Source organism: Diplodia corticola, assembly GCF_001883845.1.
Source record: "Diplodia corticola strain CBS 112549 chromosome Unknown scaffold13, whole genome shotgun sequence".
NCBI lineage: Eukaryota > Fungi > Ascomycota > Dothideomycetes > Botryosphaeriales > Botryosphaeriaceae > Diplodia > Diplodia corticola.
Window position 1 is genome coordinate 192,285 of NW_017971492.1, and position 15,317 is coordinate 207,601.

The 15,317-nt window shown below is 58.8% G+C and overlaps 4 protein-coding genes across 4 annotated transcripts; 3 read left to right on the plus strand and 1 right to left on the minus strand.

Annotated features, from left to right (window-relative positions):
* Window positions 1–645: 645 nt before the first annotated feature.
* Window positions 646–5,039, plus strand: BKCO1_1300072 (guanyl-nucleotide exchange factor; the record flags this gene model as incomplete). Its single annotated transcript, XM_020270957.1, has 2 exons — window positions 646–2,386; window positions 2,470–5,039. The coding sequence occupies 2 exons, from the start codon at window positions 646–648 to the stop codon at window positions 5,037–5,039; spliced, it is 4,311 nt and encodes a 1,436-aa protein (XP_020132391.1).
* Window positions 5,040–7,940: 2,901 nt separating this feature from the next.
* Window positions 7,941–9,561, plus strand: BKCO1_1300073 (succinate fumarate mitochondrial transporter; the record flags this gene model as incomplete). Its single annotated transcript, XM_020270958.1, has 6 exons — window positions 7,941–8,007; window positions 8,081–8,128; window positions 8,213–8,262; window positions 8,548–8,743; window positions 8,837–9,275; window positions 9,396–9,561. 6 exons carry the CDS (start codon window positions 7,941–7,943, stop codon window positions 9,559–9,561), a joined length of 966 nt encoding a protein of 321 aa, XP_020132392.1.
* A 972-nt stretch (window positions 9,562–10,533) lies between these two features.
* BKCO1_1300074 (actin monomer binding protein) lies at window positions 10,534–11,849 on the minus strand (the record flags this gene model as incomplete). Its single annotated transcript, XM_020270959.1, has 4 exons — window positions 10,534–10,647; window positions 10,763–11,026; window positions 11,119–11,717; window positions 11,831–11,849. 4 exons carry the CDS (start codon window positions 11,847–11,849, stop codon window positions 10,534–10,536), a joined length of 996 nt encoding a protein of 331 aa, XP_020132397.1.
* A 2,215-nt stretch (window positions 11,850–14,064) lies between these two features.
* On the plus strand, window positions 14,065–15,076 carry BKCO1_1300075 (short-chain dehydrogenase reductase family; the record flags this gene model as incomplete). Its single annotated transcript, XM_020270960.1, has 4 exons — window positions 14,065–14,122; window positions 14,190–14,645; window positions 14,713–14,992; window positions 15,061–15,076. 4 exons carry the CDS (start codon window positions 14,065–14,067, stop codon window positions 15,074–15,076), a joined length of 810 nt encoding a protein of 269 aa, XP_020132398.1.
* Between the last annotated feature and the right edge of the window lie 241 nt (window positions 15,077–15,317).

A 15,317-nucleotide genomic window follows, 5' to 3' on the forward strand; every position in this document is an offset into this window, starting at 1 on the left:
CTGCGGCAACAGGCTTGTCGTCTCGGCTGTGGAGCCTGCGAGTGGCTGGCCCCAGTGGCCCCCAGTGGCCCCCAGTGGCCCCCAGTGCCCCCAGCGACGCATGCCGGCATGCCGCGCTTTCCAATCACCTGGTACGCCAAGCCTGCTTCTGAAGCGCAGCCTGCGAGCTTGGCCGCGCCCGTCCCCAAACCATTGCCCTGCCAGCCGCCAGCCTGCTGAGCGCCAGAAGACGCCCGCACGCCCGCACGCCCGCACCGCCCAACAGTCGCGCCGCCGCCCTCCAAGCGCCTTGCGACTCCCGCATCCGCATCCGCGTCCCAGGGACCAACTGCGACGCCCAACACCAACGCGCCCGTCCCGAGCTCGTCGTCCGTTATTGCCGTGGCGGTGCCGGCCCGGTCCCATCTTCTGGCCCCTGGAGCGCAGGCCGCGTAGCATCCGTTGCATCACCGGCTCAGCGCTGTGCCAGCCCTACGGGGCCCACCGGCCAAAGCATCGCAATCCCACGCGGTCCCCTGGTTTCCTGCCTGCGATCCCCACGGCCCCTACTCGCCCCAGCACCACCACCCACCGTCCCCAATGCCAAACGAACCGTCGCCAATGCCGACTTGACCGCCCGCGCCCACGCCCGCCCAACCCAGAGCCATGCCGCTGCGAGGCTTACGCCCGGGGAGGAGCGAAAAGGACCTCAAGCGTCGCAGCACCCTCGACCCTTCCAGCATATTCAAGCGTGAGCAGGCTTCGCGCGCCCAGTCCGCCGTCGACCTTGCCCCCAACCGCGGCATCCAGTCAAGCGATGGTTCGCGCCCGAACCACTTCGATCCGCGCGTTTCCTGGGCTGGCGAGCCGCCGCCCTCGCCGCCCATCCAAGAACACAACGCGCAGACGCGCCGCTTCAGTATGTTGAAGTTTCGTCACGCCTCGGATCCGCAGCTGTCCCAGAAGGCGAAAGAGCACGCCCAGATGGCCGCCGCCCGCGACGCTCCCCCGGTGCCCGCCATGCCCGCAGGTAATTTTGGAGCGCCAGGGCATCCGCGCACACGTGAGGACCAGACTGCTAATTCGCGCCCCCTCGCAGCTCCCGCAATCATCACGACCGCGCCGACCATGGAGCCGCCTGCAAACCCCCCGCCCAAGAAGAAGACGAAATTCCCCACCTTCAGGCGCCGCTTGTCCTTCGAGCCCGCCGCCGACTCGTCCCCTCGAAAGTCGTCGGAACACAAGCGCAGCGCCGAGCACGCGCGCCCGAGCCTAGGAGGGTTGATGGAGGCAAGACCGAGCCAGGAGGATCCCGCGCGGCTGTCCGTATCGCGAGCCCGTGATCCGGCCGCCGAGAATGGACATTCGAACGCCGGATCGCAGACTGCGCTCGGGGGAAGACTGTCAGATTCATCACGGTCCGACGCGAGCTCGAACGACCATGTCCAACTTGCGACACACAAGCGGCCTTTGCTGACCTCGCATTCCACCATCTTCAGGTTGCCCAGGAGAAACAAGGAGGCAAACCGCAAATCCCTATTTCCCCTACCCGCCAGGATACCCGCCCCGCCAGAGTTCCCAGACACAGCTCCCGCTACTCCGCGCGCATCTACCAGCGGCGTCAGCGTCAATTCTCCCCACCATTCTCCCGACGGAACCTATAGCCCTCCTTTGACCGCCGTGCATCGATCAAACACCGATGGAAGCAGCAACCCCTCGCAGCCTTCATCCCACTCCGCGCTCTCGTCCGCCGTAAACGGCACCCAACCTGACCTCTTAAGAAATGACTCGACAAACTCCGCTCGTTCCGCACGATCCTCGCACTCATTAGCTCCTCCAGCGAAAGCAGGACTCCGAAACCGGTCGAATACCATGGGATCGCTTGGGGGTAAGTCCGATGATGACCCGCCCCCCACCCCGCCCCATGGGCAAGATGGACGGCTTTCGACATCGACTACTGGGAGAGCAAGCTTCAGCAACCTGTTCCATCTTGGAAACCGCTTTAGGCAGAATACGGAACCCAATTCACCACGCCGTGGCTCACCAGGTGTTATAGCGTCAGGACGAGGATCGCATTCGACGTCTTTGAATATTAGCCGGGAAGCATTAGTGATACCCGAGAAGGAGGAAGGGGAAACCCCGGGAAGATACCTCGAACGTTTGGAAGAAAACATCGACCGAAGTCTGATAGCGAGCATCGTTGCCAAGCACGGGGACGAATATTCGTTGGCGGTCCTACGAAGCTACATGCGACGATTCATGTTCTTCGGAGATCCCATCGACATGGCTCTGAGGAAATTGCTGATGGAAGTGGAGCTGCCGAAGGAAACTCAGCAAATCGATCGAGTCCTTCAGGGATTCGCTGACCGGTACCACGAGTGCAACCCTGGCCTATTCGTCTCGCCTGGTAAGGATACCTTTACCTTCGATGCTTCGAAATCCACCATTTGTTCATCTTGGTGCTCGCGAAAACCGACTAATGTCCTACAGAGGAAGCCTATTTCATCTCCTTCTCCATTGTGCTTTTGAACTCCGACTTCTTCAACCCCAACAACAAGCGGAAAATGCAAAAACCCGACTACATCAAGAATTGCAACGGCGGAAACGCATCCGAAGTGAACGATGATGTCCTGGCTACACTCTACGACAACATCGTTTACACGCAATTCATTCATATCGACGATGAGGTTGATCTACGGAGTCTGGCAAACAGGCGGAGCAAGAAGACTAAGATTATCAAGAATGCTGTACAGGACCCCGTGAAGAAAGCGCAAAAGGAACCGGTCGATCCGTACACGATCATTTTCGAAAACAAACTGGACATTCTCCGGCCGCCGATCAGGGAAGTCATGCAATTCGAGGATCCTTATAGCTACAAAGGAACGGCGCAATGCATAGACTTGAAGTCTCTGCACGTGACCTTTGCGAGATATGGCGTTATCCAGATCGTCTCGGCTCGTTCTCGTCCCGAAGCTTTCATGTCTCCGACGACGATAGAAAATCCGGATGGTGCCCAGGCCGGAGTGGTCGAGATGCCCGTTACCAAGGTCGGTATCTTGTGGCGGAAGGATTCCAAGAAGAAAGCAGCGCGATCGCCATGGCAGGAATGGGGGGCGGTTCTTACACGGTCCAGTCTGTCTTTCTTCAAGAACGCCAGCTGGGCCAAAAGCTTGATTCATCAACACGACTCGCACGAAAAAGCCGGGGGTGCTGGAAACCCTGTGGTCTTCAGGCCACCGGTCGAAGAATTCAAGCCCGACTACGCGATTCCAATGGACCAGTGTGTCGCAGCCTCGGACTCAAGTTACAGAAAACACAAGTACGCCTTCGTCATCTTCGCCAAGGGCGGAGCGGAGGAGGTGTTCCTAGCCGATGACGAGGCGGATATGAACGATTGGCTGGCGAAGTTGAACTACACTGCAGCGTTCGAGACAGCAGGGATAAGGCCCCGCGGCCTGATCGGTGGAAGCTACGACGGTCAGCGCAATCGGGCCATAAGACGCCTGGAGTCTTCGCAGTCGGCAAAGTCCATACAGGGTCCTACCGGGCAGGTCACATTCACGAGTGGAAAGATCGACAACCAACTGGCTCAGCAGATCGTGAAGGCCCGACGAGAAAACATCCAACGGAAGGTCGAGGAAGCTGACGATCGGTTGGGTGCTGCGGTCAAGCAATTGGACAGCCGTCTAAGGGATGCTCGTCACTTGCAGGTTATGGCTCCGATTCAGCCGAGGACTAGAGAACACGTCATGCATGCAGCCGGCCGCATGGCAGCAAAGTTGAAATGGATCCGCATCGAGATCGTCCGCATGAAGGCCCATCGCGACATCCTCATTATGGACATGGACGAGGAGAAGAAGATGGCCATCGATGCCAAGAGAGCCAAGGAGATGGAATCGATCCCGCCTGTGCCGGCTCTCCCGCCTGCGGCTTCATCGCCCACCACAGTGCAAGGACCTAAATCCTCACGGCTCAGTGGACTGGTCCGTCTTGGATCTAAAGCTAGCGGTTCAACGACCAGACCCCGTTCACCAAGGTCGCCCTCAATGACTGGCAGGCCCGACACATCTGGCTCTGATATTGTTGGCGATGATGTTTTTACAACTCCCCCTGAGACGACCCAACCAAGCCCCGGCTCACCACCTGCCGGCTGGGATATTCCTCCCATGAAGTTTGGGCCTTCCAACAGAGACTCTTGGGCTGAGTCTACGAATTCCAGTCGCCCGGGACTCGAGCACCGGCCATCGGTGTCTACTGTGGGCGACAGGACAGAATCTGTTGATGAATCCGATGCTGGGTCGAGGCATCGTCGGCTGAGCGTTTCCGATGCCGAGCGCAACCCGAGCGAGATTTCAATGAATCTAGACGGCCGTCCTTCGACTCCTGCGGCTGATGACGTTGAGCGACCTGCGCCTGGCAGTCCCGAGTCGCGCAGCAAGGTTCGACGTAGCCTTCATCGTACCCTCCGCGACACGCACAGTGGTAGCGGGCATCGTCGGAGTGGCAAGGGCAAGGAATCCGGCTCCAGCGTCAAGTCTGACGACCTCAATGGACCCTCGAGCCCCGAAGTCTTCCCGCGTGCTCACCAGAGTTTCACTGTTCACGGGAAGAAGGCTTCTGTCGTTACGTTCGGTGCGGAATGGCAGAACTTGTCAGCAGAGGAGCGCTTGAGACTACGCAAGTCGACAACCGATGATGGCGGTAAGCTGAACATGGCGGTCGCTGGTGACGATGATGCCACGATCCGAGGCAGAGGCCGTGCTGCTTCGGCCACGTCTGAAAGCTCTCGCACCATCAGAAACCTTGCTCAAGGCCCCGGTCCCACTCTGGAGGAGGACGAGAAGCAGGATGGTTTGGGACTGAAGCCTCTGCCAAAAGACGTGCAGTGGGACAACGGTCGCCTGAGCGAGGAAATGGCGGATTCGGGTCTTGCTTCTGAGCCTGAGGATCTCTCGCCCACGACGACAAGGGACAGTACGACCAAGGCCGTCGGTGACGATGAGGACGCTCCCGCCAGCGATCTGCACAAGAACGCTCAGCCGCAGGCCGTGGAAGCTTGATACTCTCTTTTCACTTTTTGCTCATGGAAGAGTCGGCCACGATGACTCGTTCGGTTCTTCTTCTACATAGATACCCAGAAACAAAGCAACCTGTACTGCTACGGTAATCCAGGGGCCGTGTTATTTTTGCGCTTCACAAGCGGCCCGCTGTCTCACGTTAAGACACAATTCTCGACATTCGTTCAGCATCTCCTTGTTCACTCATCCACTCTTCCGGCTGTCCAGCGGGTCTCGCTGTGAGTACCCTCGCCCTGGCCCGACCTTTTTTTCCTTGGTTCTCGACTCTTTCGAAAGTTTCTACGCATTTCGTCCCGGGTGCAACGGCAGCATTAAACATGGTTGGCGTGCGGGGGGAAACGGCGGCGCTCAGCACAAGTCATCTTTGCAATGGCGATTTATACCTCATCCAAAAGTTTCTCTTTTCCCTTCTCCCACGGACGTTTCCTCTTTTCTCGCCATACTCCCCGACACTAGCACAGGTCCCGAAGGTGTTGGCATGACATTGGTTTAATCAGCAGGGAATATGACTCCCACATTATCCTCATAATTCTTCGTATTTATTCACAGCGGCAGAGCGTTTGAGGTGTTGGCTTTTTGATCTTGTTTTTCTTCCCCGTTTGACTCTCACATCTTCTCTCTGTATGGTCGACCATTCTGCTGTGCCTCGACGACTGCATGGCTCGTTGCCCTACTCCGGTGCTTTACTTCCGAATTCAAGGACGAAGCACGAGGAAACCAGTAGGAAACCCATCTCCCTCCTCATCCACACCGTCACCTTTTGTCGACTTTGATCGTTGGTTACGGCATCCGTTGATTATTTCCTATGTCGATTGGCAATGATGGGCATGTTGGTACCTTTGCTTTTCTTGTTTTTCTTTTTCCTTTTGCGATTTTTTCCCTTTGTCCTGTTTTGTTGTTGTTTTCCCCTTTCCCTCCCCTTGTTTTTTTTTTTTTTTGCGAGGCTTCAGTCAGGAGAGACGAAAGATATACCTTTGCACCCCCTTCTCAGATCTTGACCTTGATCGTCGTTGTTGTTTTGGCAAAGGGGGTTGTGCGGTGGCATGTTGGCATTGGCGACGGACGGGGGCCGTGGTGGTAAGTAAGCGGTTCGTTGTTCAGGTAGACACCCCCCATTCTCACCCAAAGCAGGTGTGAAGGGGAGAAAATATCAACCTGACGCTTGTCTTGCTGCAGCGTCTTTCCGGCATGTGATGGTTTTTCTTCTCTGTATGTGCTTGAACGTGTTGCTCCACCATCTATAGTCTTTGCAGACACGCGAGCATGGGCTGGCAACTGTCCAACCGGCATGGTTTTTCGGCATTGCTCGGCAAGTAGAGTCACCATGTGCGAAGGGCGTGTGTAGGTACGGGCGTATGGCCGGCCGAGCTCAGGCGCGTGCAAAGCAAGACAGCTCACCCATCATCAGCCACACCACAAGCTTTTGGTTAGTTGGGCATTTATCGCGCGCGCGGCCAGCCTTTGAGTCACCTGGGCCCAGTTCGGCCATCTAATCTTCTTCTCTCTGGGAAAGTTCAATCTCCGGTATATTATCGTAGGCTCGTTCTCTTAGACCCCGGAGCAAATCGGAAGCGTGGCATGGGCGGGTGTGTTTCCCCGGACTCTTTCCCTTTTTATTTTTTGCCATTATTTCGCAATCTTGTTGTGCATGCGGGGGGGATCCGGGGCCGAAGCAGATGCACGTGCGTTCGTTTCGGCTTGTGGTTCAGCCGCGGGGGTGGGAGCAGGCATGTGTGGCTGCATTGGGCGAGTGGTGTGTAGACGGTCTTCTTCTTCTGCTTGGTCGCACGCGTGTGCCCGTCAGGTGTCGCAGCTCGAGGCCGAAAACGTCATCTTCACATGTCAAGCAGGAGGAAAAACGGCGGCGCGGCGCTGATGCAGGTGCGACGCATGGCTTTTTTTTGTCCTGCTGCTGCTGGCGGAAGGCTAACGCGCGCGGACATTAATCCGCAGCAAAGCTAAGAAGAGCATGGCACGGCGTGTCACATCAGAAAAAGAGAGAAGAGGGAGCGACAGTGGTGGTGGGTGACGGTCTGGGTCGGAGCGACGGAAGATGTGCGCGGACGGTCGACTCGGCAAGGCGGGCGGTTGGGCCAAGTTTGTCTCGCAGCTGCCGAAGGCGCCGTTGTGACTCTGCCTGCCCAGCCCGCCAGAGCTGCTGCTGCTCCCCGACTTCCGCTCGTCCAGCATTCCTCTCCACCGCCCGCTCCGCGAGCCAGTCGACCGTGCCCCGCAGCCGCGCATCAATGCCTCAGGCTGCCCCGAACCCGCGGCTCTGACGCAATGCCAAGTGCGCGCAGTTGCGCAGTTGGGGCTGCTGTTGCTGCCGCCGCCGCCGCCGCCGCGCTGACAACGACGCGCCGCGCTGCCGGCTGGCGACTGCCACCAGATGACAGCCGTGCCCGGTGACCAGCGCAAAGGGTCAGAGCGACACGATTCCCGGGGTAGCAGGGGGGCAGCAGCGGTAGGCTAATCCTGGCGCTCGGTTTCATTCGGTCCAGCCCGCTGCTGCGTCATGGGCCGAGGCTCTGTGGAGGGGCAAGGGAGAAAGACGCGACGGCGCGCGCGCTGTGCCCGTGGGATTGGAGCTCGGTCTAAAGGTTAGAGCAGGGGTCATGAGGACCATTGCCGCACAGCTTTAGAACATGCCTTGAGCTCTTGATCTCTTGAACCCTTCTTCACTTTCTCCCCCTCAGCTTTCCCCGTTGGTCGTTGCTATACCCTCTCTGCCCTGTAAATATACCGCCGCTTGTGCTTCGAAGAAGGTCCATCTGGAAGCCCGGAAACGTCTCATACTTCCTCTGCTGCGCCCCGGCGAACATCGACCATCCATTTCGAGCCCTGACAGCTTCCCGCCTGCCTCGAAACCAGACAACCGCAACCATGTCTGCGAAAACCGTGGGAGGACCGGGCAACAAGAAGCCCGCGTCCGCTGCGACGAATTTGATCGGTATGCCGAACAAACGCGCTTCTTGCCTGTGAACCCGGAGGAGCGCTGACTGGTGTTTTGTTGCGCGCAACAGCCGGAGGAGGAGCTGGTATGATGGAGGCCCTTGCCTGCCATCCTCTCGGTATGTCTGCTCCTCATTTCCTTCGCCCAGAATGTGGAGAGAAGGCCTTTTGCGCGTGAATTTGCCGACTGACGGCGCCGGCAGACACCATCAAAGTCCGCATGCAACTCTCGAGAAGAGCAAGAGCACCTGGGGTATGTTCGGAATTCCCTCCGTGCCTTCTGTCTAAGTTTTCGCCGCGCAAACCAAGCTCCAATGCCTCCTGGACACATTTGCATGTGAAGGAGGAAATCTTGGGAGATGACATCCGACAAACCACCGACCACACCCACGCACCAAAAGTGTATATCCTCGTGATTGGAAGACGCTTCTTGGAGCTAGATGTGGTCGGGGGAGACGGTCTGCGTCCGCTGTCGCGAACCGCGAGCCCCATGTAGACGTCAGGCGGAGCAGAGGCTAACCGGACGGTCACACCCCAGGCAAAACCGCGCGGATTCCTCACCACCGGCGCCGAGATCGTGAAGCGCGAGACCCCTCTCGGTCTGTACAAGGGCCTGGGCGCCGTCCTGACGGGCATCGTGCCCAAGATGGCCATCCGGTTCACGAGTTACGAATGGTACAAGCAGCTCCTCGCAAAGCAGGACGGCACCGTGTCGGGCCAGGCAACATTCCTGGGTTAGTCCATCACCTTCAAGGCACCAATGGAGGAAGGGGAAGGAAAAAGAACAAAGCACATAGAGCTAACCCCGGTCTCTTCCAAACCCACAGCCGGCCTCGCCGCCGGCGTCACCGAAGCCGTCGCCGTCGTGACGCCCATGGAGGTGGTCAAGATCCGGCTGCAGGCGCAGCACCACAGCATGGCGGACCCGCTCGACGTGCCCAAGTACCGCAACGCGGCGCACGCGCTGTACACGGTGGTCAAGGAGGAGGGCGTGGCGGCGCTGTACCGCGGCGTGTCGCTGACGGCCCTGCGCCAGGGCTCCAACCAGGCCGTCAACTTCACCGCCTACACCGAGTTCCGCGCCGCGCTGCAGACGTGGCAGGGCAAGACGGACCTGCCCGGCTGGCAGACGGCCACCATCGGCCTCGTCAGCGGCGCCATGGGGCCCCTCAGCAACGCCCCCATCGACACCATCAAGACCCGCCTGCAGAAGACGCCCGCCGAGCCGGGCGAGACGGCCGTCGGGCGGATCATGAAGATTGCGAAGTGAGTAGTATTCTCGTCTCGTCTCGTCTCGTCTCGTCTTTCCGTCCTCGCTTGAAAAACAAAAAAATCCACATCTCCTGCTTCGAACCGCTGCTGACAGACATCCTTCTCTCAATCCAGGGACATGTGGAAGCAAGAGGGCACCCGCAGCTTCTACAAGGGCATCACCCCGCGCATCATGCGCGTCGCCCCCGGCCAGGCCGTCACCTTCACCGTGTACGAGTACCTCAAGGGCGTCCTGGAGAGGAGTCGCGAGATGATGCCCGCCGGTCGTTATGAAGAGTAAGATTACGATTGCATAAACACACACACACACACACACCCCTGCCTCCAAGAGCCTTTCTATGGTTTCTTTTTTTTGTTTCCAAACCTTATTTCCCCTCGCATGTCAAGCATACATACTCTTGTTTGGTCGTGGTAGGGAAGAGGCAAAAAAATCCCCTTTTTACTACATACACTCGTCTTTCGGAGGGTTTTTCCTCTTTTCTCTTTCGGGTGGCATTTGTTGACGTTTTTCCCCCTCTGTCTCTTTCCTTGTAGGGCCGCTCCGCAAAAGGTGTGATTTGCTTTTCTTGAGAGCGAGAGAGAGAGAGCGAGAAAGGAAATAAGGAACGAGCACAGGACATTTTCCTACCTTCGAGGAAGATGATGATTGATGGGAGGTCGTCGTCGTTGAGGCAGCAGCGCGGTTGTTGTTTGTCGTCGTCGCTTGGAACTTGTTTTCGACTCGGGAACGAACATCTTCTTTCCCTCCTGCAGTCGATCATGGCGTTTGTTGTCATCATGGGTTCTTATTCTTTATGTTATTGCATGGTTCTTGCATGCCCCGCGAGTCAGCGCCCTGGCGGGCACCCGCTAGACAGGAGTGGTCTTTTGGGGTTTCTTTTTATTTCTCCCGCGTATTCCATCTTATCTGCCTGCATTATACGGCTCATAACATATCTCAAGGAGGACGGCTGCAGTATTCCGTGGCCCAGTCATGGTCAAAAATATTAGCACATCTCTCAAGGAACATCCGATTCAGCGCGTTGGTTTCGTCCATCATTGATGCATTCATACCGCGTGAAGATATTCGAGCCTTCTTCTAACATGTACAAATGACAGCAGCCTTGCTGTCAGGTATCCCGTGCAAATGCCAACCATGTGGTATATCCATAAGACTTCACTTTCACTGTAATCTGCGTCCGTCCGCCCCCTCCTCTTTTTTTCTTCCTTACCGTCCTGCCGTCTTTTGATGATGCAAAACACTTCTTCTTTTCTAGCGCTTACCAGGCCTCTTGGGCTTGGAGAAGCCCGTCTTCTTCTCCTCCCTGACGACGAACTCGTCGTCGATAGTAGAAGGGCCGATATCTTCCGGGCTGCCGAACTCGAGCTACATGTTTCAAAACAAGTGTCAGCCAGCCCTCCTTTCCATTGCCACCACCGAAAGCGAATGTGGGGAATAGCCCACACAAACGTGAAGAAGGTGGTAGTAGTAGCCAACTTACCCGCTTGTGGATTTCGATACCGGCCTCCTTCTCGGCCAGGTGGATGGCAAAACCGCGCGAGGCGGCGTACACCATGCGCTCCTTGACCTTGGAGGTAGGCGGGCAAGAGTAGATGAAGAGGATGGGGCGCGAGCCGTCGGGGCCGGCGTCGTGGCGGTAGAACGAGTAGCGGGGGGCGTCGGCGGCGATGACGCTGCCCAGCTCGGCGGCCGAAGCGGTCGTGGTGGACACGAGGCGGAAAGTCTCGTTGGCGACGTCGATGTCCTGGGAAGAAGAAAGAAGAATCAGCCCTCAATCCCCTTCTCTCGCCCTTCCTTTCCCTCCCTCTCTCCCTCACTCATACAACAACAACATACCAGCTGCACCAGATTCGCTTCCCCCTCCGGCAACCCCCTCAACGCCTCCACCACGCCCTCCTGCACCTCCATGCTCAAATGCCCGCTCGTCTGCACGCGCCGCGCGGCGGTGCTGCTGCTCTCGAGCGCCTCCTGCTCCTTGATGCCGACGAGGTTGCGCTCCTCCTCGGTCAGCGGCGCCGCGCCCGCCACGTGCGCCTCGTGCCGCCGCCACCCCTCGGCCGACAGCTCCTCGGCCGTCGTCGCGAAGACGGTCTCGGCGAAGTGCTCGCCGCCCAGCTGCCGCACCAGCGCCAGCCGCGTCGAGGCCGTCAGCGTCTTTTGCCGCACCGGCGCCGCGTCCGGCACGTAGGTGACGGCGACGAGGCGGGTGGTGGCGTCGGAGTCGGTGGAGGATGCGTCGGACTGGCGGAGCAGGATGTAGAGCGCTTCGTTGGGGGTGAGGTGGGGCGCGAGGAGGGAGAGGTCCGAGAGGAAGTCGCTTGAGGCGGGGATGGTGTCGCGCGGGATGATGGTTTCGCCTGAGACGCTGGCGATGAGGAAGCGGGAGGAGGGGTCGGTGGTGAGCTTCTCGAAGGCGGCGTGCAGTTCGGCCGAGGCTGTTGGATGGCGGGCGTTGGTGATTAGTTTGCGTGTGTGTGGTGCGAGGATGACAACAGGGAGCCGGCGAAGGCGGCGGCGGCGGTGGGGAAGAGGAGGAGGGGCCACACACCTGTTATGCCGGACTGCATGGTGGGCGGGGTTGATGCGCAGCGGAGAGAAGCGGAATGGTTGGGGTCGTGAGGGCGAGGTTTGGCGGTTGCTCGGGGGAATTGGGCGTTGTTTATGTAGTAGCTCCTGATGGCGGTGATGTCGTCGGTGAGGGGCACTGACGCGGGCTGAGCTCCGCCGCCTCGCTGCCTCATCCTCCTCCGACGCCGCCGCCGCGTCCACGCCGAAGGCACGCCTTCTGCCTAGACGACGCGCATTGCGCCATGCAACGTCTGCTTCATTTCTTCTTGGCCGGCATTATCATCGAGTGCTGCTGCCTGCCAGCTTGAGGGGAGAGAGAGATTTGATGCTGCAAACAAAGCTTCATTCAACAAGGCCGCGGCTGCCGTCGCCGACCAGCCTGAGGCACCGAGATCAACGGCAACTACTTTCTAAGAATCTCCAGATGCGTAACTTCATGCCCGCCCAGCGAGCTGTCATATAAAACCACTCTTCCTCAAGCGCTGTCAAATTTGCCTCCCGTCCGGTTCATCCATCATGCTGCAGTTTTCCGCCCGTCCAATCTTGTCCGCCGAGCCTCGCAGTCGTCAGCTTCCCCCCTGACAGAGAATCCACCGAATCCATCCCTGTCACTGTCACTGTCACTGTCATGGGAAGCTGTACCTCGCCATCGTCTTCCGCGCGTCCTTTGTTGCGTGATGGTGGTTCGGGAGGGGAATTATTCTTGCCGCGTGCATCTGCATCAGCGGCGGGATTTCTTCTTCTTCTTCTTCATTGGCGGTGCCGCCGCTTGGTGAGGGCGAGGCCGAATCCTCCTTGGTGGGCGGAGAGCAGTTGGGGCATGTGCCGCACGACAGGCTGCACTCTCGGTCTCCGCTGTTTGTTGCGCAGGAGCAGGAAAGTGACTGTCTGCGCACCCGCGCGCCGCACGCGTGCTTGATGTCGTTGAAGCACATGATACAGAGGCAGTTGAGAGTACTCTGGAGCTTGGTCAGAAGAACGTTCGTGATATGGGGTCTTTATTGGGGCCAAGACTCACCTAAAGCTTTATTGCCGGAACCGGTTACTTGACGGAGACGCACACGGGTCGTGTCCCTGCAGCGGAAGCGGAGGAAGAGTGAGGGGGAAGAGGTATGTGCAGCGTGGGGTAGGTAGGGCTGTGGGCAAGAAGAAGATAAGTTTTGGGGGTGCGGGAAATTGCAGGTTTGGGGCAGCTCGCTGCTACATTCCTCAGCGGGTTCTAGACTGGGCGGCTTGTGAGATGGCAAACATTAATCCTCGATCGCTAAGTCCCTGGCAGCGATGGTCCCGAGTCTCGTTGCTTCGGGCCCAAGGCTGAAACGGCCAAAGGGGAGGCCGCGGAATGTAGGCGCTGTGGCACCCACTCCAAACATGCGGCAGCACAGTACACGCGGCGGGGCTGCGAGAGCGTCCAGAGCCAGCCACGTTGCATGTGAACCGGCGGCATATCAAGCTCGCAAGAGAGCGGCGAGGCGCAGCAGGTGGCGCGTCTTGGAAACCTGGAAGTCCCGCCGGCCGCGTCGCCATGATGGATTGCCCGCAGTGTCTGGTCCATGGCGTGAGCGAGCTTGGTGGTCGACCAGGGCACAGCTGCTGATTCCGGGTGGCACAAGGCCAGGAACACTGCCAGCATCCCGAGATGACGTCAGCATGGATGGGCCTATTTTCGTCGATGCAACAATGGACAAAGAATGAAAATGCTAGCCCAACAACAGCCCGTCGCCCGTGTCTGGAGAAGAAGACAGAAACAGGTAGCGGTCACACGCCGGCGCGGGGGCCCGGGGCTGCACGAGAAATGGGCGTTCTCGACAAAACCCAGGAATCAAGTGTCTGCAGCTGCTGCCACCATGCACCGACGTGAGCGGCGATACAATCGGATTGTACTGTAGCATCGGCATTCCGCACATGACGGCGCCGGTCGCGTGAGCAGCTGTGGGACGGGGCGAAGACGGGCGCGGCCATGGGCGCCGTGGGAGCAGGGAGTGGCATTGCTGCAGGCTTGCCGCGGCGTGGGAGTTGGAGGTGGGAGGTGAGGTTGCAGCCAGTGCACCGAAAGTGGAAGAGAGGAGTCGTTCGCGCACGAGCCGTCATGGGGCGAGCCTGACAAATGAGAGCCCTCTGATCATCCACCCCTCCACTTTTGACCTCGACGACGTGCACCATGGCCTCTCCTTTGCCGTACCAGTGCCTCGCCAGAAGCACTCCAGCCGCACCATGGCCCAGGTCACCCTCTTCCCCGGCGTTGCTGTCATCACGGGGGCTGGCGGGACAGGTAAACCCTCGCCGCGTCGACTGATCGGAGCCGGGGCGCTGGACCATGGGCTGAAATGACCGGGCAGGCATCGGAAACGCAGCTGCCCTCGCCTTCGTCGAGGCCGGTTGCACCAAGCTCGCCGTCACAGACCTGGACGTCGACACGCTCAACGCCACGGTCAAGCAGATTCAGTGGGAGAACCCGCTGGCCGACGTGTACGCAGAAGCCGGCGACATCTCCGACGAGAAGTTCGTCGACCGCTTCATCAGCAAGGCCGCCGGCCAGTACGGCCGCATCGACTACTGCGTCAACTCGGCCGGCATCCTGAGCCGCAACGAAAGCTCGACCGAAATGTCCGCCCAGGACTTCGACGCCGTCAACAACGTCAACTACCGCGGCTGCTGGCTGACGTCCCGCGCCCAGCTGAAGGTCATGCTGAAGCAAGAGCCGCTGCCCAGCCACGACCACGACCGCGCCCCGCAGCGCGGCAGCATCGTCAACATCGCCAGCCAGCTCGGCCTCGTCGCCCGCCCCAAAGCGCGTGAGTCCCGAGTCTTGCTCGCTGACCGGCGCGCCAGAGCCAACGCTTACATCCCACCGTCACGCAGCCGCCTATTGCGCGTCCAAGGCCGCCGTCATCGCCATGACCCGCGCCGACGCCATCGACTACTCGGAGCATGGCATCCGCGTGAACTGCATCTGCCCGGGAGTCATAGAGACGCCCATGACCACAGGCACTCCCGAGGTCACCGAAAGGCTGAAGCCGGCCATCGACATCGCCCCAATGAGGCGGATGGGCAAGCCGTCCGAAGTCGCGGATGCTGCTCTCTTCCTTTGCTCGACCAAGGCAAGCTTCGTTCAGGGGCACGCCATGGTCGTTGATGGAGGGTAAGAGCAAGAGCCCTGCTGAGCCTGGCGTGATTCTGTCGTGGATACTTGTGCTGATGCATCCGCAGATATATAATCAACTGATGTTCAAAACTCGAAGCCATATCTTGTATAGCCAGCTAACGTAGCAACGGTAGACCAATCGTTGATGTATTCGTCAAGTAGATTCATGATTCGTGACATTTTTGTCACATAAGTAACTTCTTTTGTACAGTCCCCCACTCCGATGACCTCTTCATTTCTAGGTAGTCCCCATGTATGAAGTCTCTATGCCATGGCCACCCATATAAGGGCTCTAAGTTGAGATAAAAAAAAAAAACGCGCA